At 44.9% G+C, this 21,218-nt stretch overlaps 1 protein-coding gene across 2 annotated transcripts in view; it reads left to right on the top strand.

Annotated features, from left to right (window-relative positions):
- Positions 1-263: 263 nt before the first annotated feature.
- The window catches only part of LOC115165496 (rho guanine nucleotide exchange factor 25), a gene marked incomplete at its 5' end in the record, with an annotated part of 36,911 nt that continues 15,956 nt past the window's right edge, over positions 264-21,218 (top strand). For both annotated transcript variants that reach the window (XM_029718661.1, XM_029718660.1), the window contains 8 exon segments: positions 264-625; positions 5,224-5,334; positions 13,044-13,168; positions 15,632-15,698; positions 16,277-16,380; positions 16,524-16,593; positions 19,776-19,865; positions 20,877-20,969. In XM_029718661.1, coding sequence (XP_029574521.1) covers positions 264-625; positions 5,224-5,334; positions 13,044-13,168; positions 15,632-15,698; positions 16,277-16,380; positions 16,524-16,593; positions 19,776-19,865; positions 20,877-20,969 — 1,022 coding nt within the window.

The raw sequence follows: 21,218 nt of genomic DNA, 5'->3' as shown, positions 1-21,218 counted from the left end.
CAGCTCTATGATCACCCAGCTCTATGATCACCCAGCTCTATGGTCATCCAGCTCTAGTTGTGCACCAGACATATGTGTCTGCTGCTGTGTGTCTGCTGCTGCCCTTTGCCTTAGTTAAACTTTCATTCGTCTATCTGGAGAGCTGAGAAATCCCAGTCGTAGACTTAGAGAGTTTATCATTCCTCTTCTCTTGACCTGTTATGTGACCTTTGCCCCCTCCCTCCATCTCCCTTTTTCTCTCTACCTCCTCTCCCTCCCTCCAGACTCATACTCGGCGGCAGGCAGCGAGGGTAGCATCTCCACCTCCGTGGCGTCCCTGCCTCCGACCCTGATGGTGTCCTGTAGCTCAGCCCCCAGCTCCCCAGGCTCGCGACGTTCTGTAAGCACCTTGAAGAAGTGGCTGACCAATCCAGTCCGCAAGCTCAGCGCTGGGGCCGTCAACATCTCAGCCAGCTCCAAGGGGGAGCGGCAGGTCAGGAAGTTGGATGGGGGAAGCAAATCCCCTCCTCCTATTCCCCCCTCTAGGCACAGTCATGACCTGGGCCTGGGAGTGCTGGGGCTTGGCAGACCCCTAGGATCAGAGGACCACCTCACCACCATATTACCCATCACACACAAAGATATGGTGAGTGGAGAGGCATTGCTAAGCACCAGTTATACCTTTGTAAAGGTAGAGAACACTAGGGATACAAACACCTACATTACATACAAGTATGTACAGTACCAGTCAAAAGTTTGGACACACCTACTCATTAAAGGGTTTTTCTTTAGAATAATAGTGAAGACATCAAAACTATGAAATAAGTTTTGTAACCAAAAAAATGCAGAGTGAAGGAAAAGCAGCCAACAAGTGCTCAGCTAATGTGGGAACTCCTTCAAGACTGTTGGAAAAGCATTCCAGGTGAAGCTGGTTAAGAGAATGCCAAGAGTGTGCAAAGCTGTCATCAAGGCAAAGGATGGCTACTTTGAAGAATCTCAAACACTTTAAAAGTGTAACACTTTTTTGGTTACTACATGATTCCATATGTGTTATTTCAGAGTTTTGATGTCTTCACTATTATTCTACAATGTAGAAAATAGTAAAAATAAAGAAAAACCCTTGAATGAGTAGGTGTGTCCAAACTTCTGACTGGTACTGTACATACAGGGTGCATACAGTGATGACTAGCTACTCTACATTGGGACAATGGGTACTGACAGATTGAAATGGACCTCATAAGTCAACTCATCAGTATAATGTGTAGAAATCCCTTCATATCTGTATCACAAGATAGACATATTAACAATAGGCTGATTGAATGAGGAGCGGATGTCGTCAACCTTCTTTTCAAAGTGGTTGACAAAGTCATCCGCAGAGAGGGAGGAGGGAGAGGTGGAGGATTAAGGAGTGAGGAGAAGGTGGAAAATAGTTTCCTTGGGTTAGAGGCAGAAGCTTGAAATTTAGTGATAGAAAGTGGCTTTAGCAGCAGATACAGAGGAGGAGGAGGTAGAGAGGAGGGAGTGAAAGGATGATAGGTCCTCTGGAAGATTTGTTTTCCTCCATTTCCGCTCAGCTGCCCGCAACCCTGTTCTGTAAGCTCGTAATGAGTCACCCAGCCACAGAGCACGGGGAGGGCCGAGCAGGCCGGGAGGAAAGGGAACAGTACGAGTCATAGGATGCGGAAAGGGAGGAGAGTAGGGTTGAAGAGGCAGAATCAGGAGACAGGAGGGAGAAGGATTTAGCAGAAGGCAGAGATGATAGGATAGAAGAGGAGAGAGTAGTGGGAGAGAGAGAGTGAAGATTGTGATGGCACATGACCATCTGGTTAGGGGCTGAGTGGTTAGGGTAGGAGCAAAGGAGACAGAGAAGGAAACAACATGACCATCTGGGTAGGGGCTGAGTGGTTAGGGTTGGAGGAAAGGAGACAGAGAAGGAAACAACATGACCATCTGGTTAGGGGCTGAGTGGTTAGGGTTGGAGGAAAGGAGACAGAGAAGGAAACAACATGACCATCTGGTTAGGGGCTGAGTGGTTAGGGTTGGAGGAAAGGAGACAGAGAAGGAAACAACATGACCATCTGGTTAGGGGCTGAGTGGTTAGGGTTGGAGGAAAGGAGACAGAGAAGGAAACAACATGACCATCTGGGTAGGGGCTGAGTGGTTAGGGTTGGAGGAAAGGAGACAGAGAAGGAAACAACATGACCATCTGGGTAGGGGCTGAGTGGTTAGGGTTGGAGGAAAGGAGACAGAGAAGGAAACAACATGACCATCTGGTTAGGGGCTGAGTGGTTAGGGTTGGAGGAAAGGAGACAGAGAAGGAAACAACATGACCATCTGGGTAGGGGCTGAGTGGTTAGGGTTGGAGGAAAGGAGACAGAGAAGGAAACAACATGACCATCTGGGTAGGGGCTGAGTGGTTAGGGTTGGAGGAAAGGAGACAGAGAAGGAAACAACATGACCATCTGGGTAGGGGCTGAGTGGTTAGGGTTGGAGGAAAGGAGACAGAGAAGGAAACAACATGACCATCTGGGTAGGGGCTGAGTGGTTAGGGTTGGAGGAAAGGAGACAGAGAAGGAAACAACATGACCATCTGGGTAGGAGATGAGTGGTTAGGGTTGGAGGAAAGGAGACAGAGAAGGAAACAACATGACCATCTGGGTAGGGGATGAGTGGTTAGGGTTGGAGGAAAGGAGACAGAGAAGGAAACAACATGACCATCTGGGTAGGGGCTGAGTGGTTAGGGTTGGAGGAAAGGAGACAGAGAAGGAAACAACATTACCATCTGGTTAGGGGCTGAGTGGTTAGGGTTGGAGGAAAGGAGACAGAGAAGGAAACAACATGACCATCTGGGTAGGGGCTGAGTGGTTAGGGTTGGAGGAAAGGAGACAGAGAAGGAAACAACATGACCATCTGGGTAGGGGCTGAGTGGTTAGGGTTGGAGGAAAGGAGACAGAGAAGGAAACAACATGACCATCTGGTTAGGGGCTGAGTGGTTAGGGTTGGAGGAAAGGAGACAGAGAAGGAAACAACATGACCATCTGGGTAGGGGCTGAGTGGTTAGGGTTGGAGGAAAGGAGACAGAGAAGGAAACAACATGACCATCTGGTTAGGGGCTGAGTGGTTAGGGTTGGAGGAAAGGAGACAGAGAAGGAAACAACATGACCATCTGGTTAGGGGCTGAGTGGTTAGGGTTGGAGGAAAGGAGACAGAGAAGGAAACAACATGACCATCTGGGTAGGGGCTGAGTGGTTAGGGTTGGAGGAAAGGAGACAGAGAAGGAAACAACATGACCATCTGGGTAGGGGCTGAGTGGTTAGGGTTGGAGGAAAGGAGACAGAGAAGGAAACAACATGACCATCTGGGTAGGGGCTGAGTGGTTAGGGTTGGAGGAAAGGAGACAGAGAAGGAAACAACATGACCATCTGGTTAGGGGCTGAGTGGTTAGGGTTGGAGGAAAGGAGACAGAGAAGGAAACAACATGACCATCTGGGTAGGGGCTGAGTGGTTAGGGTTGGAGGAAAGGAGACAGAGAAGGAAACAACATGACCATCTGGTTAGGGGCTGAGTGGTTAGGGTTGGAGGAAAGGAGACAGAGAAGGAAACAACATGACCATCTGGTTAGGGGCTGAGTGGTTAGGGTTGGAGGAAAGGAGACAGAGAAGGAAACAACATGACCATCTGGTTAGGGGCTGAGTGGTTAGGGTTGGAGGAAAGGAGACAGAGAAGGAAACAACATGACCATCTGGGTAGGGGCTGAGTGGTTAGGGTTGGAGGAAAGGAGACAGGGAAGGAAACAACATGACCATCTGGGTAGGGGCTGAGTGGTTAGGGTTGGAGGAAAGGAGACAGAGAAGGAAACAACATGACCATCTGGGTAGGGGCTGAGTGGTTAGGGTTGGAGGAAAGGAGACAGAGACTTGGAGGTGGGGGGGGGGGGGGTTGTTATGAGATTAGTTGGCGAATAGCTTCTAGTAAAGATGAGGTCAACCGTATTGTCTGACTTGTGCATTGGAGGGGATTGGGAAAGGGTTATGTTAAACGAGGCAGGGAGGGGAAAGAAATTAATCGAAGGCAGATGTCGGGAGGTGGGAGTCACCAAGTACGAAGAGCGGTGAGCCATCGTCAGGAAATGATCTTATCAAGGTGTCAAGCTCATTAAGGAAATCTCCAAGGGCACTTGGTGGGTGATCGATGACAACAATGTTAAGCTTAAGTGGACAAGTGACAGCATGGAATTCACATGAGAAGATGGACTGGTGAGAAAATCTCCAGTTAGGAGAAATGAGTAGACATGTACCACCACCTCGACGTCAAGGGATGGGCAGCATATTGCTGAGATGAACGAGTCGTTCTTGACCGCAGATCGGCAGGAATTCCACATAGGGGTTTTGCATGCAGGGTACACTAAATTAGAAGGATTGCAATCAAGGAGTGGGGAGCGTCTGTAAAGCCTACAGGGAGAGGAGCAAACAGGTATAGAAAACACACACAGTTGCCAAAGCTACAAAAGAGCAAAATGAGATATTCTGAAATTAACTAAGTAATATATTCAAGTGAGAGAGTGGTGTGGAGCCTTCCTCTGTTTCCTTCCTCTGTTCCCTTCCTCTGTTTCCTTCCTCTGTTTCCTACCTCTGTTTCCTTTCTCTGTTTCCTTCCTCTGTTTCCTACCTCTGTTTCCTTCCTCTGTTTCTTGGCAGAACAACTTGGCAGAACTGTCTTAGTTTTGGCGACGGTCTTAGTTAAAGAGATTACTATTCCTAAGCAAATATCTACATATAAGATAGAGATCAACTACCTTTTCTGTGTAAATATCTACCAACAGCTTGCCCAACTGCAGCCGATTGACAGTACAGTACCTCACCAATGAATACCAACACAGTTGACTGCTGCATGGCTTACCCATAGTTTACCCACATGATGTACACATGGTGGACAGTCACAGTGTGATTACAGTCGTGATGCTAATTAGTTATATAATAACAGCCCTGGAGATGGTGATTCTGTTATCTCACTCCTGGGGATGTTTCTGAAAGTCACAGTGTGATTACAGTCGTGATGCTAGTTAGTTATATAATAACAGCCCTGGAGATGGTGATTCTGTTATCTCACTCCTGGGGATGTTTCTGACAGTCACAGTGTTGCAAGGATTTAATGTGTTGTTGATGTTTATGTTGTTGTGTTATGTTGAGTAATGATGTTCTCCCTGTGTGTGTGTGTGTGTGTGTGTGTGTCTGTGTGTTGTAGGAGTGCAGGTATAGGTTGGCCAGTCCTGAGGAGCTTTCCTCAGCAACCCTAAACTCTCCCAGCTACCTGGCTGACTCACTACAGGGCTGTACTGCACTGGCCTACACACAGGTGAGTCAAACCACAGACACACATACAGCCCTCTCACACACACACACACACACAAGTCTGTCCCAACACACAGCCTGTGTAACAGAGATGGTTCAGTAAACTATGTTTGCATGTTGACAAACCTTCCCTGAAACCTGACAACTGGTGTTAGGCCCCTGAGAAAATGCCGAGGTCTAAGAGGCTAAACTAGGTAGGTACAGACATACAATCTTATCAACATGGTCACAGATTACACAGTCAACTTATCCAACCATAAAAAAACACAATCAATCGGACTGATGTACTGATGAAAAACTCTATTGATAATCTATAGAAGGCATTGGCTGTTGCTGCTCAGTGTATATGGGGACAGGGGAGAGTGATTTCCTCTGAGGAAAAACAGACCGGTAGGTGACATGGGTACAACACAAGGCTCTGTTTCCATGGCGCCTGAGACAGACCTGGGTATGAAACATCTCTCAGGGGCCGTTCTATCCGGAATCCTTGGGACGTCCCTACTACCCATTGAAGTTGACTTTTTAAATAGTGAAGGTAGGCTAAAAGTGGTTCACCTTTAGGTAAGGGATGTTGTTATGGTTAAGGTAATGGTAGAGGTTAAGGTTAGGGTTTAGAGTATGGACGTCCGAAGGATCCCAGATCACCACGACCGTTGCTGGTGGGCTTGGCTGATCAAACATAGTTTCTCGGTCTCAGATACACACGCAGACACACACACCTAGATGAACACAAGGTCCTCTCAGAGTTCATCAATAGGAGGCAGTCCAGTGGGGAAGGTTTGTCAAGTCTGCTTCCCAAATGGCACCCTATCTCCTACATAGTGCACTACTATAGGGAATAGGGTGCCATTTGGGACACAGACTAGTCAGTGTTCTGTGTGATGGATGCATTAACATACTACAAAGAAAATCCCAGGAGATAAAAAGAAAATGGCACTGAGAGGAGAAATGTAATGGAAGATGACTACTGTTCCAGGAAATGAGTCCAAACAATGGCTTTGCTCTTTCATTTACACATCAAACAATTGGAATTGTGTGAACGGCAACAGCAAATGGTATAGATGGCATTTGGAACAGAGAACAGGGTTGTAAGGGGGCCTGGATAGTGAACACTATGACAAAACACATCAGAGAGCCAGCGCTCATTCCTACTGGACTCTTACCAGGCTCAGTATTGATAAAAGGGTTTGAAACTGAGTGGAACAAGGGAGCTATATCTGAACTTTTCCAATAACAACACAGATCTCCAAATGTTTTGTTACAGTGTGCCCTACTGAACATGACCCAGGGAGGGGGTCATTCCCCTGCAGTTCATTATAGCAGCCAGTCATAAGCCTCTGATGGCAGGATTACACACAGTCAGAGACAGATGGGAGAGAAGGGAAGGAGATCACTGGTTCAGTCTGTACTGCCAGAAGAGGAAAGAGAGGGAGAGAGGGAGAGAGGGAGAGAGAGAGAGAGAGAAAGAGGTATTAAAGTACGTAGGTCAGTCATCTCAGGGTCTCTCTCTCCTATTCTTCTCCATCTATCACTGTCATTCTCCATCTCTCTCTTTCTCTCTCTCCTTCCTCCCCTCCTTTGACAGATTTACTGTTTCTCTTTCAGGAAGGGAAGAGAAAAAGTTAAGACTTCTTAGAACACCCCCTCTACCTCTCTCACACACACACACACACGCGCACACGCACACGCACACGCACGCACACGCACACACACACACACCACACAAAGAGAGAGAGACACACACACGCACACCCTATCTCCACCTCAATAAGGCATAAACAACAGGAACACCACGCTCTCAGCTTTTATTAAAACTCTTACAGATTTAAAGTTGGCTTCTGGGTAGAAAAACAAAACAAGCACAATAGAGGAGTGAAGGGGGGGGCGTAGAAAGAGAGCTGTGTGTGTATCTTTCCTGTGGGGTTCTACCAGATACAGAGAACATCTGGTAGTGATCAGTGTCAAGCAGTCAGGGAGACCTGTCAGCCAGGGTAGAGCTCTACTGGAGGCCTGGAGTGCTGGAGGCCTGGAGACCTGTCAGTCAGGGTAGAGCTCTGCTGGAGGCCTGGAGGCCTGGAGACCTGTCAGTCAGGGTAGAGCTCTGCTGGAGGCCTGGAGGGCTGGAGGCCTGGAGTGCTGGAGGCCTGGAGCTCTGTCAGCCAGGGCAGAGCTCTGCTGGAGGCCTGGAGACCTGTCAGTCAGGGTAGAGCTCTGCTGGAGGCCTGGAGACCTGGAGACCTGTCAGTCAGGGTAGAGCTCTGCTGGAGGACTGGAGACCTGTCAGTCAGGGTAGAGCTCTGCTGGAGGCCTGGAGGGCTGGTGGCCTGGAGTGCTGGAGGCCTGGAGACCTGTCAGCCAGGGTAGAGCTCTGCTGGAGGCCTGGAGGCCTGGAGCTCTGTCAGCCAGGGTAGAGCTCTGCTGGAGGCCTGGAGGCCTGGAGCTCTGTCAGCCAGGGTAGAGCTCTGCTGGAGGCCTGGAGACCTGTCAGCCAAGGGTAGAGCTCTGCTGGAAGCCTGGAGACCTGGAGGGCTGGAGGCCTGGAGACCTGTCATCCAGGGTAGAGCTCTGCTGGAGGCCTGGAGACCTGGAGGGCTGGAGGCCTGGAGCTCTGTCAGCCAGGGTAGAGCTCTGCTGGAGGCCTGGAGACCTGTCAGCCAGGGTAGAGCTCTGCTGGAGGCCTGGAGACCTGTCAGCCAGGGTAGAGCTCTGCTGGAGGCCTGGAGACCTGTCAGCCAGGGTAGAGCTCTGCTGGAGGCCTGGAGACCTGGAGGGCTGTAGGCCTGGAGACCTGTCATCCAGGGTAGAGCTCTGCTGGAGGCCTGGAGACCTGGGGGCCTGGAGACCTGTCATCCAGGGTAGAGCTCTGCTGGAGGCCTGGAGACCTGTCAGCCAGGGTAGAGCTCTGCTGGAGGCCTGGAGACCTGGAGGGCTGGAGGCCTGGAGACCTGTCATCCAGGGTAGAGCTCTGCTGGAGGCCTGGAGACCTGGAGGGCTGGGGGCCTGGAGACCTGTCATCCAGGGTAGAGCTCTGCTGGAGGCCTGGAGGTCTGGAGACCTGTCAGCCAGGGTAGAGCTCTGCTGGAGGACTGGAGGCCTGGAGGGCTGGAGGACTGGAGGCCTGCGGGGCTGGAGGACTAATGATGATGATGCTAGAATACACATACACACAGCTGCACACACACCACATAGGTACCCTGCTAGGGTTGGGCTGTATCCAGATTTAATACCATCATACCGTTTCTGTACCATACCGGGGTATACGCTGTTATTATACAGCGCACAAACCTATTTTAGGCAACAGGGATCTTGATCCAGGAGAGAACTGAATGTCTCTGCTGTAACCAAGAAGACTGATCTTGACATCCAGCCACCTAGCTAGCAGGTTAGCAAACCAAATGCATAGCTGGAGCCCTGAGCTGGATAGAATTTATTTGACACATCTTAGATTTATTATAGTTCTACTTAACTGATAGTTATAAGCAGTGGCGTAGCACGCCTCCTACACGCACACACAGAGAAGTATACACAACAACACAACCACACACACACCTGCACACAGAGAGGTATACACAACAACACAACCACACACACACAGAGAAGTATACACAACAACACAACCACACACACACCTGCACACAGAGAAGTATACACAACAACACAACCACACACACACCTGCACACAGAGAAGAATACACAACAACACAACCACACACACACAGAGAAGTATACACACACACACACACACACACAACAACAACACAACCACACACACAGAGAAGTATACACAACAACAACACACACACACACACACACACACACACACACACATGGTGTACTCTGCAGCTTTAGTAAAAGGTCACATTTGCAGAAGTTGATGGGAAATAAAAGCCCATATACACTACATGACCAAATGTATGTGGACGACTGCTCGATGAACATCTCATTCCAAAATCATGGGCATTACAGTTTTTTACAATCACTTTGGCACTAATTTCAAAACCTTGTGGTCATTTTTCAAAACTGTAGACACAAAACGGTCATCACTTGTAACACAGGCTGTCCAATGTTCAAAACATTGGATTGTGCATTCATATCTTTAAAGAAACCTTGCACTTGCAGAATCATTGGTTCAAATAACTAATTTATCATGAAATGCCATAGGAACATTGATTTAGATCACCACCACACAAGATACCGATAGTTTCACTGTGTAGTTGTTCGTACAATCATTAAATATTGTAGTACAAAATATGTGACACGTGTCATTATTCTACTACACGTAAATACATCTATGTAAAAGGACTAGTAGAGGGAATACTGCAGACACAGTGGAATCATTGAACAAAATATGAAATTTATTGATGAAATACAATAAAATCACAACATAGGTTTCTTTGAATCAAAGCAAAAATAATTAGCTTCAAAAAAAGAAAAAACAGTTAAAGGTCAACTGCAGTGTTCCTCACCTGGCTTACTGTAAAAAGCAAAACAAAGGATTGATTACTGTACTTCTATATTTCCATCAACCCTGTCTTGTGGATTTGGCCACAGGTTCTCATCCACATCACAATGGATGTTTTCATTAGCCAAACATCTTGGGAAGAATCTTCGGGTGAATCCAGGCCTGACACTGGTCTGCCGTGATGTCATTGCATGCGTCATCCATGGCCTGGAGAAGGGTGGCTTGTTCGTGAAGGCGCCTATCATATACCTTCCACCTCCATGTGGAGAAAAACTCCTCAATCGGGTTAAGGAAAGGAGAGTATGGGGGTAAGTACCGGGTGGTAAATTGTGGATGGGCCTGAAACCATGCTTGCACCATTTGAGCATGGTGGAACCTGACATTATCCCACACAATGACATAGGTCACGCCATCAGCTCTACAGACCTGATTTAGCTCATCAAGGAAGGTTACATTCAAACAGCGAATCATGTGGCTGCCTGCAACTCAATATAAAGAGTATATAGAGTAGAGAGCTTTAGATGTTGTTCGACCAAACATTAGAACGGGCAAGATGCGTAATATAAGCAACTTCTGTTGTATGGTTGTTGATGCCACACATGGTGATTCCAGCAACCCAGAAACAGCTGCCTTCCTGGGATTTTTATGCACTACAGTCTCTAGAGTTCACAGAGAATGGTGCGATAAACAAAACACATTCAGTGAGCGGCAGTTCTGTGGGCAAAACACCTTGTTAATGAGAGAGGTCAGAGGAGAATGTCCAGACTCATTCACGCTAACAGAAAGGCCACAAATGCTCAAATAACAGCTGTTTAAAACAGTGGTGTGCAAAAGGGCATCTCTTAACGTACAACACAGTGAATAATTCAGGCTGTTGTGGAGGCAAAACGGGGTCCTACCCAGTACTAGATAGGTGTACCTAATAAAGTGGCCTGTGATTGTACAGTAATGTCAAATCTGAAAACATGGTCTGGAAAGGTGGTACATGGGACCATAGAAACAGTGTCTGATAAAGAATGATGATGAAATATTACATCCATAGATAATGTAGTCCAATTGATTCATGTTCCACGGTAATTGGTGTCAATGGATCTCGTTATCCTGAAACTTTCATGATCTAAACATGGAATATTGTTTGTCAGTTTCCATAAAACTATGCATTAAGAGTAATGCAACAGTTACTTATCATTTTGATCAGTTGTATTAATTGATAGTTAGATGATTGTAATGAAATGAATAGACAGTCATCTCAGATGTAATGTGTGAATTGCATTTTGAAATGGTAATACTTTGATGTTAAGTTGTGTCATTTTGAACAGGTGATTTTAGTTCAATAAACAAATGATCTTAGCTTTATGTGTATTGTATCCAAGAAATTGGAAAAAGTGTTAGAGTTTTGAAAAATTTGCATTTTGATCATTGGTTATGAGTTTTGTGTCTAGAGTTTTGAAAAATGACATCGAGGTTCCGAAATTAGTGCCAAAGTGATTGTAAAAAACTGTAATATGGAGTTGGTCTCCCCTTTGCTGCTATAACAGCCTCCACTCTTCAGGGAAGGCTTTCAACTAGATGTCAGAACATTGCTGCGGGGACTTGCTTCCATTCAGCCACAAGAGCATTAGTGAGGTCGGGCACTGATGTTGAGCGATTAGGCCTGTCTCACAGTCGGCGTTCCAATTTATTCGATGGGGTTGAGGTCAGGGCTCTATGCAGTCAAGTTCTTCCACAATGATCTCAACAAACAATTTCTGTATGGACATCCCTTTGCTCAAGAGGGATTTTTTAAATGTTCTTTTACCTTTATTTAACTAGTCAGTTAAGAACAAATTCTTATTTTCAATGACAGCCTAGTGGGTTAACTGCCTTGTTCAGGGGCAGAACATCAGAGTTTTACCTTATGAGCTCGGGGATTTGATCTTGCAACCTTTCGGTTACTAGTCCAACGCTCTAACCACTAGGCTACCTGCCGGCATTGTCATACTGAAACAGGAAAGGGCCTTCCCCAAATTGTTGCCACAAAGTTAGAAGCACAGAATCATCTAGAATGTCATTGTTAAGATTTCCCTTCACTGGAACTAAGGGGCCTAGCCTGAACCATGAGAAACAGGCCCAGACCGTTATTCTCCCTCCACCAAACTTTACAGTTGGCACTATGCATTAGGGCAGGTAGCATTCTCCTGGTAGGATCTATAAGAGGATGGGCTCATTGTAATGGCTGGAATGGAATAAATGGAACGCCAGCCATTACAATGAGCCCATCCTACTATAGCTTCTCCCACCAAACTTCTCAGCCTCCTCTGGTGTGTATGCTTGGCCAGGCGGAAATAGATTGACAACCACTATTCTAAAATAATGTGCATGCCGATCGGAAGACTGTGGCCAATGAACAAGACACTGAACAAGAACAAGATATTGTTTGTTCAGACAAGCATAAGAGTGTATGTTACTGCTCACACAAGCATTACTGTAGTGTAGAATGTGTAGACAATGCTTCAATGTTCATTCAAGGATCTCCTTGGGAATTGATGTAACTTCCAGGAAAGTAGCCTCATGCATACCTCATCAACCCAACTGATTAGGTCACTGTAATCTGTATGCAGATCGTTGTCAGACACTTCCTGAATGAATTGGATGTGGAAGTCCATGATGACACCATGTTCAGTGCTGTCTATTTGTACTGTCTCTATGCCCAAGACATTCTGTACACCACACTCCTATACTTGTCCAATGTTTCAATGTTTTGTACCGGGTCGCTTTTGTTGAGCTGGTCTGTAGCCCTCTCTACCTCCCCCTTTCCCCTTCTTTCTTTCTCTCCCTCACTCCTCTTTCATGGTGACTTCACCACATCCTACACCAGAGTTCCTAAACTTTGTCCTGGCTAATAAAAACAACCAACTCGTTACCAAGACCGACTTTGGGAAACCCTGCCTTACACCATTATTGGTGACAGTGAGATCCTCTTCATTCTGTCATGGTCCATAGTGTCTGGCTGCTCCACCTCCCTCCCTGGTCACCTTGGCAACCTGCATCATTATCCTCCCATTCTCTCACTTTGCCTCTCCCTCTCTCTTTACCTCACTCTGCCTCCCTCTTCCTTATTTGATCTATCTCTCTAACACCTTGCCTCCATCTTTCTCTCTCCCTCTATCCCTCCACTTTACCCTTCTCTCTCTCTCTCTCACTATCTTCACAATGTCAACGGACCACAGATTATATCATAACCCTATTCCCTGTCCCGTCTGTTTGACCAGGATATTCAGTCCACCAATGTCTGTCCAGATGACAACGTCTCAGTATTGATGGACAACACCCCCAGCCAATCATCAGTGGCGGCTGACAGTGAGGAGGAAAGGAGGAGTGCCTTAGAGAAGAGCATGTAAGTGGTTCAACTGTAATTACACAACACTGCCCTTACTACCCCTTACTCTAAAACTGACCAAAGTTTGATGTACAACACAGCATTTCCATGGCTGCATACAATTATCTTAAAGGGGCAATCTGCAGTTCAAACAATTACAAATGGTGTCACCCCACCACTGTTTTGGTGAAGGACTGACCATGATAGTTTTAACCATTTGAGCCGATACAGTTTGTTTATAATTACAGAGTTGGAGTAAAACAAGCATGGGGTTTTGATGGGGAAAGATACTGGAACTAATTATATTATAGACGGGTTGATTGTTTAGGAACAAAACAGATCGGTTGGCTTAGACTGTTGACATATACAGTTGAAGTCAGAAGGTTACATACACTTAGCTTGGAGTCATTAAAACCCGTTTTTCAACCACTCCTCAAATTTCTTGTTAACAAACTATAGTTTTGGCAAGTCAGTTAGGACACCTACTTTGTGCATGACACAAGTCATTTTTCCAACAATTGTTTACAGACAGATTATTTCACTTATAATTCACTGTACTACCAATCCAGTGGGTCAGAAGTTTACATACACTAAGTTGACTGTGCCTTTAAACAGCTTGGAAAATTCCAGAAAAGTATGTCATGGCTTTAGAAGCTTCTGATAGGCTAATTGACATCATTTGAGTCAATTGGAGGTGTACCTGTGGATGTATTTCAAGGCCTACCTTCAAACTCAGTGCTTCTTTGCTTGACATCATGGGAAAATCAAAAGAAATCAGCCAAGACCTCAGAAAAAACAAGTCTGGTTCTTCCTTGGGAGCAATTTCCAAACGCCAGAAAGTACCACGTTCATCTGCACAAACAATAGTACGCAAGTATAAACACCATGGGACCACTCAGCCGTCATACCGCTCAGGAAGGAGACGCGTTCTGTCTCCTAGAGATGAACGTACTTTGGTGCGAAAAGTGTGAATCAATTCCAGAACAACGTCAAAGGACCTTTTGAAGATGCTGGAGGAAACAGATACAAAAGTATCTATATCCACAGTAAAATGAGTCCTATATCGACATAATGTCACGGCTGTCTGAAGAATGGAACCAAGGCGCAGCGTGTGTTTCGTTCCACATTTTATTTAAACTGTGAAACTATGCAAGACATACAAATAAACTTAATAAACAAAACAACAAACCGTGACGAAGAGGTGCAACATACACTTACTCAAAATAATCTCCCACAAAACCTAGTGGGAAAACCAACAACTTAAATATGATCCCCAATTAGAGACAACGATGACCAGCTGCCTCTAATTGGAGATCATCCCCCCCCACCCAACATAGAAAAAAGAAACTAGAACCAAAATAGAAATACAGAAACTAGACAAAACCCCCTGTCACACCCTGACCTACTATACCATAGAAAATAAAAGCTTTCTATGGTCAGAACGTGACACATAACCTGAAAGACCGCTCAGCAAGGAAGAAGCCACTGCTCCAAAACCGCCATAAAAAAATCCAGACGGTTTGCAACTGCACATGGGGACAAAGATCGTACTTCTTGAAGAAATGTCTTCTGGTCTGATGAAACAAAAATAGAACTGTTTGGCCATAATGACCATCGTTAAGTTTGGAGGAAAAAGGGGGACGCTTGCAAGCTGAAGAACACCATCCCAACCGTGAAGCACGGGGGTGGCAGCATCATGCTGTGGGGGTGCTTTGCTGCAGAATGGACTGGTGCACTTCACAAAATAGATGGCTATCATGAGAAAAGAAAATTACGTGGATATATTGAAGCAATATCTCAAGACATCAGTCAGGAAGTTAAAGCTTGGTCGCAAATGGGTCTTCCAAATGGACAATGACCCCAAGCATACTTCCAAGGTTGTGGCAAAATGGCTTAAGGACAACAAAGTCAAGGTATTGGAGTGGCCAAATTGCAAATTGAGGTCTTGGCTGATTTCTTTTGATTTTCCCATGATGTCACGCAAAGAGGCACTGAGTTTGAAGGTAGGCCTTGAAATACATCCACAGGTACACCTCCAATTGACTCTAATGATATCAGTTAGCCTATCAGAAGCTTCTAAAGCCATGACATTATTTTCTGGAATTTTCCAAGCTGTTTAAAGGCACAGTCAACTTAGTGTATGTACACTTCTGACCCACTGGATTGGTCGTACAGTGAATTATAAGTGAAATTATCTGTCTATAAACAATTGTTGGAAATATTTCTTGTGTCATGCACAAAGTAGATGTCCTAACCGACTTGCCTAACCGACTTGCCAAAACTATAGTTTGTTAACAAGAAATTTGTGGAGTGGTTGACTCCAACGTAAGTGTATGTAAACTTCCGACTTCAACTGTATATATAGTTATTTTAAAAGTCCAAAAATTGATGTAACATCTGCCCCTTTAAACAGACAAGACTGTTTGGAAAGACTTTGTATTGATGGGGATAACCAACAGTCAGTATCGTCTCTCTGTCCAGATACGTACTGAAGGAACTCCTAGAGACAGAGAAACTGTACGTGGAGGACCTGGGGCTCATAGTAGAGGTGAGAGTACAGTATTAGAACCATATCCAAGAACAGTGATATCAACAGCGGCAGAAGAAACCACCGTTTAACTGCTGGAGTTTGAAATCTGACAACTTTTGTATCAACCAAGGCAGAAGAAGAATCGGCACCCATTTACTCAATGATTTGGCCTGGAAATCATTGTCAACGCAACACCTTCAGTTTCTTTCAACACAGCTTGGTCTGGCTCCAAAAACAGACATTTATTTTATTGGGTTTGATTTTATTAATAGATATATTAGTATCGTGTTACAAAACTATTAATCTGACAGTTTGATATATTCTAGGTGAAGAAATTGAAGACTTAAGAAACGTATTTTTGGCCCAGTGTTGTTATAGCAACATAATAGCGATTAGCCTATGTTTGGAAAGCTTTTCCAAGTCAGAAATATTTGTTGTCTAGGTAAGTAGGTATGTACATTATATGTGGCGTTAATACATAGACTTTAGCTCAACAGGTTAACACAGTCTTGTTGTGTGCAGGAGACCTGGGCTTGAATCCCAGTCAGTAAGTACAGGATATGAGATCTGAGGTTGGGTGTATGTTTCCTGTACAGGGCTACATGGTCACTATGACTATTAAAGGTATACCAGATGACATGAAGGGAAAAGACAAGATCGTATTCGGAAACATTCATCAAATTTTCGACTGGCATAAAGAGTGAGTATCGGAGATACTGTACTGTGTGTGTGTGTGCGTGTGTGTGTGTGTGTGTGTGTGTGTGTGTGTGTGTGTGTGTGTGTGTGTGTGTGTGTGTGTGTGTGTGTGTGTGTGTGATGTTTGTAACCTGTCTCTCTCTCTAGCTACTTCATGGGCGAGCTGGAGAAATGTATAACAGAACCAGAGAGACTGGCCCAACTTTTCATAAAGCATGTGAGTCTACACACACGGACACACATGGACACACACACACAAGCACATGGACACACACAGATACAGGTGGGTCCTGTGTCCATTTGGTGTCTGTTGAAGTATAACGCTGTAAGGAAACACATGAAAAGCTTCTGTTTATCCACCAACACATCTCTGTATTTCAGCTGCTAGCATTCGCCCCCTCACACGCACCCTCACACACACACACAAACACACACACACACGTTTCCCCCTCCACTTCCTTGTTATTGATACCAAGGGTTTCAGACCTGCCTGTGTTTTCCTAGCCACAGACAGGCTGGCTAGCATCTTGACCAACCCAGACAGAACCAGTCAGTCAGGAAGTGTGTGTGTGTGTGGCTGGACCTAGCGGTCAGGAAGCATGTGGAGAAAAACAGCTGCAGTTTGAAGAAGCAAGCAGAAAATAGCCACATGAATAAGAATCCATAATAATAAACACTTGACTAGACTCTTTGATATGGAGGCTATTTTCCTCCGGTCCTAAAGATGACTATTTCTGCCCATGTACTGTATCTGGTCGATAAGCTGCTGATCAACAGAGATTTTTTTACTGAGCGGTCCCAAATATACTGATCAAAAATATAAAAGCAACAGGTAAAGTATTGGTCCCATGTTTCATGAGCTGAAATGAAAGATTCCAGAAATGTTCCATATACACAAAAAGCTTATTTCTCTGAAGTTTTGTGTACAAATTTGTTTACATCCCTGTTAGTGAGCATTTCTCCTTTGCCAAGATAATCCATCCACCTGACAAGTGTGGCATATCAAGAAGATGATTAAACAGCATTATCATTACACAGGTGCACCTTGTGCTGGGGACAATAAAAGGCCACTCTAAAATGTGCAGTTTTGTCACACAACAGAATGCCAGAGACGTCTCAAGTTTCTGCAATTGGTATGCTGACTGGAATGTCCACCAGAGCTGTTGCCAGAGAATTGAATGTTAATTTATCTACCATAAACCGCCTCCAATGTCGTTTTAGAGAATTTTGCAGTACGTCCGACTGGCATCACAGCCACACACCACGTGTATGAGCAGAGCAGGCATAAGCTACAGACAACAAACACAATTGCATTTGAACTGTTGACGATTGAATGCACATAGATACCGTGATGAGTTCCTGAGGCCCATTGTCAGGCCATTCATCCTCTGCCATCACCTCATGTTTCGTCATGATAATGCACAGCCCCATTTAGCAAGGATCTGTACACAATTCCTGGAAGCTGAACATGTCCCAGTTCTTCCATGACCTGCATACTCACCAGACACCAGATTTTCCACCTATTCTGCTCAGGGATTCAAACCAGCAACCTTTCGGTGACTGACTCAACACTCTTAACCGCTAGGCTACCAGCCGCCCACACACACACTCAAAGAAAACAGCTGATTTCTATCGCTGGCACTACCAGAGCTTGCCCTCGCCATACAGTACTGATCTGTTCACAACAACACATTGACTCAGACACCTAGCCCCCGTGCCCATAGACATCCTGTAATTCCCATACCTGCCTGGTCAGGTGCTGGTCTGGTCTCCAGGATGCAGAGATAACGAGCTTCAGAAGAATTGCTAGGTCGAAGGTAGAGTTAGGTTGCTCTGCTGTCAAAGGCTCTGGTTACGTGGAGGATAGCAGGACAGCATTGTGGGTACATTATACATAACCTGCTGTTCATTCACAGGTAACTCCATTACTGCTTACACACACACACACACACACACACACACACACACACACACACACACACACACACACACACACAGGTTTACCACAGCTGCTCTTCTTTCATCTGACAATTAGTCAAACGAGACTGGACCAGAGAGGAGAGAGAAATAGAGGGAGAGAGTATGTGAGAGAAATAGAGGGAGAGAGTATGTGAGAGAAATAGAGGGAGAGAGTATGTGAGAGAAATAGAGGGAGAGAGTATGTGAGAGAAATAGAGGGAGAGAGAGGGGCAACTTCAGAGTTTCGCTTAAAGGCAAATAATTGTTTCTTTGTTCTGTTCCTTCCTTTTAATGGGTAATGGCTCAGAGAAAGACATCATCACACATTGATCTTTGTAGATTCCAGATACATTTTCGCCAGTCAAACAGACATATTAATTTGTGCTAAAGAGAGAGATACGTTTTGTCTAATAAGGTCGATTCCTGAAGTTTTGTTACCTTCCATTTTGTAACCCCCTCGTTTTGCAAACCATTGGTTTTGTAACCCCCTCATTTTGCAAACCCTTGGTTTTGTAACCCCCTCATTTTGCAAACCCTTGGTTTTGTAGCCCCCTCATTTTGCAAACCCTTGGTTTTGTAACCCCCTGGTTTTGCAAACCATTGGTTTTGTAACCCCCTGGTTTTGCAAACCATTGGTTTTGTAACCCCCTCATTTTGCAAACCCTTGGTTTTGTAACCCCCTCATTTTGCAACCCTTGGTTTTGTAATCCCCTCATTTTGCAAACCCTTGGTTTGGTAACCCCCTAGTTTTGCAAACCCTTGGTTTTGTAACCCCCTCATTTTGCAACCCTTGGTTTTGTAATCCCCTCATTTTGCAAACCCTTGGTTTGGTAACCCCCTAGTTTTGCAAACCCTTGGTTTTGTAACCCCCTCATTTTGCAACCCTTGGTTTTGTAAGCCCCTCATTTTGCAAACCCTTGGTTTTGTAAGCCCCTCATTTTGCAAACCCTTGGTTTGGTAACCTCCTCATGGGATGAATCCTTAAGCTCTTACAGCAGTGTTTTCCACTACTTTGTGGGCCTATTTAGAATCTAAAGCTATTGTTAACTGCATTGTATATTGAAGCAATAAGGCCAGAGGAGGTGTGGTATATGGCCAATATACCACGGCTAAGGGCTGTAAGGCAAGACACAACGCAGCCATTAATCCCAAACTCCGGAGGAGCCTTATCGCTATTATAAACTGGTTACCAACATAATAACAGCAGTAAAACTACATGCTTTGTCATACCCGTGATATACCATAGCTTTCAGCCAATCAGAAATCAGGGCTTGAACCACCCAGGTCAAAATCACAGTTTTGTAACACAATAAACTTCTGTTTTGATAATATTTTGAATCTAGTTCAATATGTTCAAAGCAGTTATAGATAGTAGTGTTTATTTTCTGATATGTTAAATTGCTATAAGGTTGACAGTCTGTGCGTATGTTTGTATTACAGGAGAGGCGTCTCCACATGTACGTGGTTTATTGTCAGAATAAACCCAAGTCAGAACACATTGTCTCTGAGTACATCGAGACCTACTTCCAGGTTAGTATCTCTTAGCAAACATACAGCTAAGTCCACCATACATCACTGTTATCTTACTGAAACTCTCGTTTCAGTTTCATTAGACTCCTTTTGCTGGAATGCTATTTCCTATTGAGGTAATGACAGGTTTGGTTTTAGTAACGTGATATGTCACGTGGGAATAATGCTATGCTTTGTTGATGTGGTCATGTGAAGGTAATAACATGTCATATTGATGGGTGGTTGTGGTAATGAGTCTGTATGTCACATGAAGACAGGTCATATTAATAATACATGCTTGAGGTCATGTCTGTGTGTCCCAATCCATGGCATAATGCTATGCCATATCTTACACTATGTAATTATGCGATTTTTTTAAATTTCACCTTTATTTAACCAGGTAGGCTAGTTGAGAACAAGTTCTCATTTGCAACTGCGACCTGGCCAAGATAAAACATAGCAATTCGACACATACAACAACACACATGGAATAAACAAAATAAACAGAATAAACAAAACATACAGTCAATAATATAGTAGAACAAAAGAAAACAAAAGTCTATATACAGTGAGTGCAAATTAGGTAAGTTAAGGCAATAAATAGGCCATGGTGGCGAAGTAATTACAATATAGCAATTAAACACTGGAATGGTAGATGTGCAGAAGATGAATGTGCAAGTAGAGATACTGGGGTGCAAAGGAGCAAGATAAATAAATAAATACAGTATGGGGATGAGGTAGGTAGATAGATAGATGGGCTGTTTACAGATGGGCTGTGTACAGGTGCAGTGATCTGTGAGCTCCTCTGACAGCTGGTGCTTAAAGCTAGTGAGGGAGATATGAGTCTCCAGCTTCAGAGATTTTGGATGTTGTAGGAATGCAATGTTATGGTTGGTCGTATTAATGACATTTTGAGATATATCATATTGATATACACTGAATTAACAAAACATTAAGAACAGCGTCCTAATATTGAGTTGCACCATCCCCCCAACACCCCCATCACCCCATTTTGTGTGTTGGCCCTATCAGGAGCTGAGACAACATCTGGGTCACAGACTACAACTCAACGACCTGCTGATCAAACCAGTCCAGAGGATCATGAAGTACCAGCTGCTGCTCAAGGTGACGCACACGTACAGTATACACACACACACACACACACACACACACACACACACACACACACACACACACACACACACACAGGCACACACACACACACACACACGCAGGCACACACACACACACACACGCAGGCACACACACACACAGACAAAGACACACAAACACAAAATTACAACGAGTCATTTTTGCTTGTACATTTTTATTGCGACCTCTTCTGTAAGTAAATACTGGCCAGTAACAGGAGTA

Source organism: Salmo trutta, chromosome 28 (genome assembly GCF_901001165.1).
Source record: "Salmo trutta chromosome 28, fSalTru1.1, whole genome shotgun sequence".
Taxonomy (NCBI): domain Eukaryota; kingdom Metazoa; phylum Chordata; class Actinopteri; order Salmoniformes; family Salmonidae; genus Salmo; species Salmo trutta.
The sequence above is the reverse complement of the archived record's forward strand: the minus strand, read 5'-3'. Positions and strand labels throughout refer to the sequence as shown.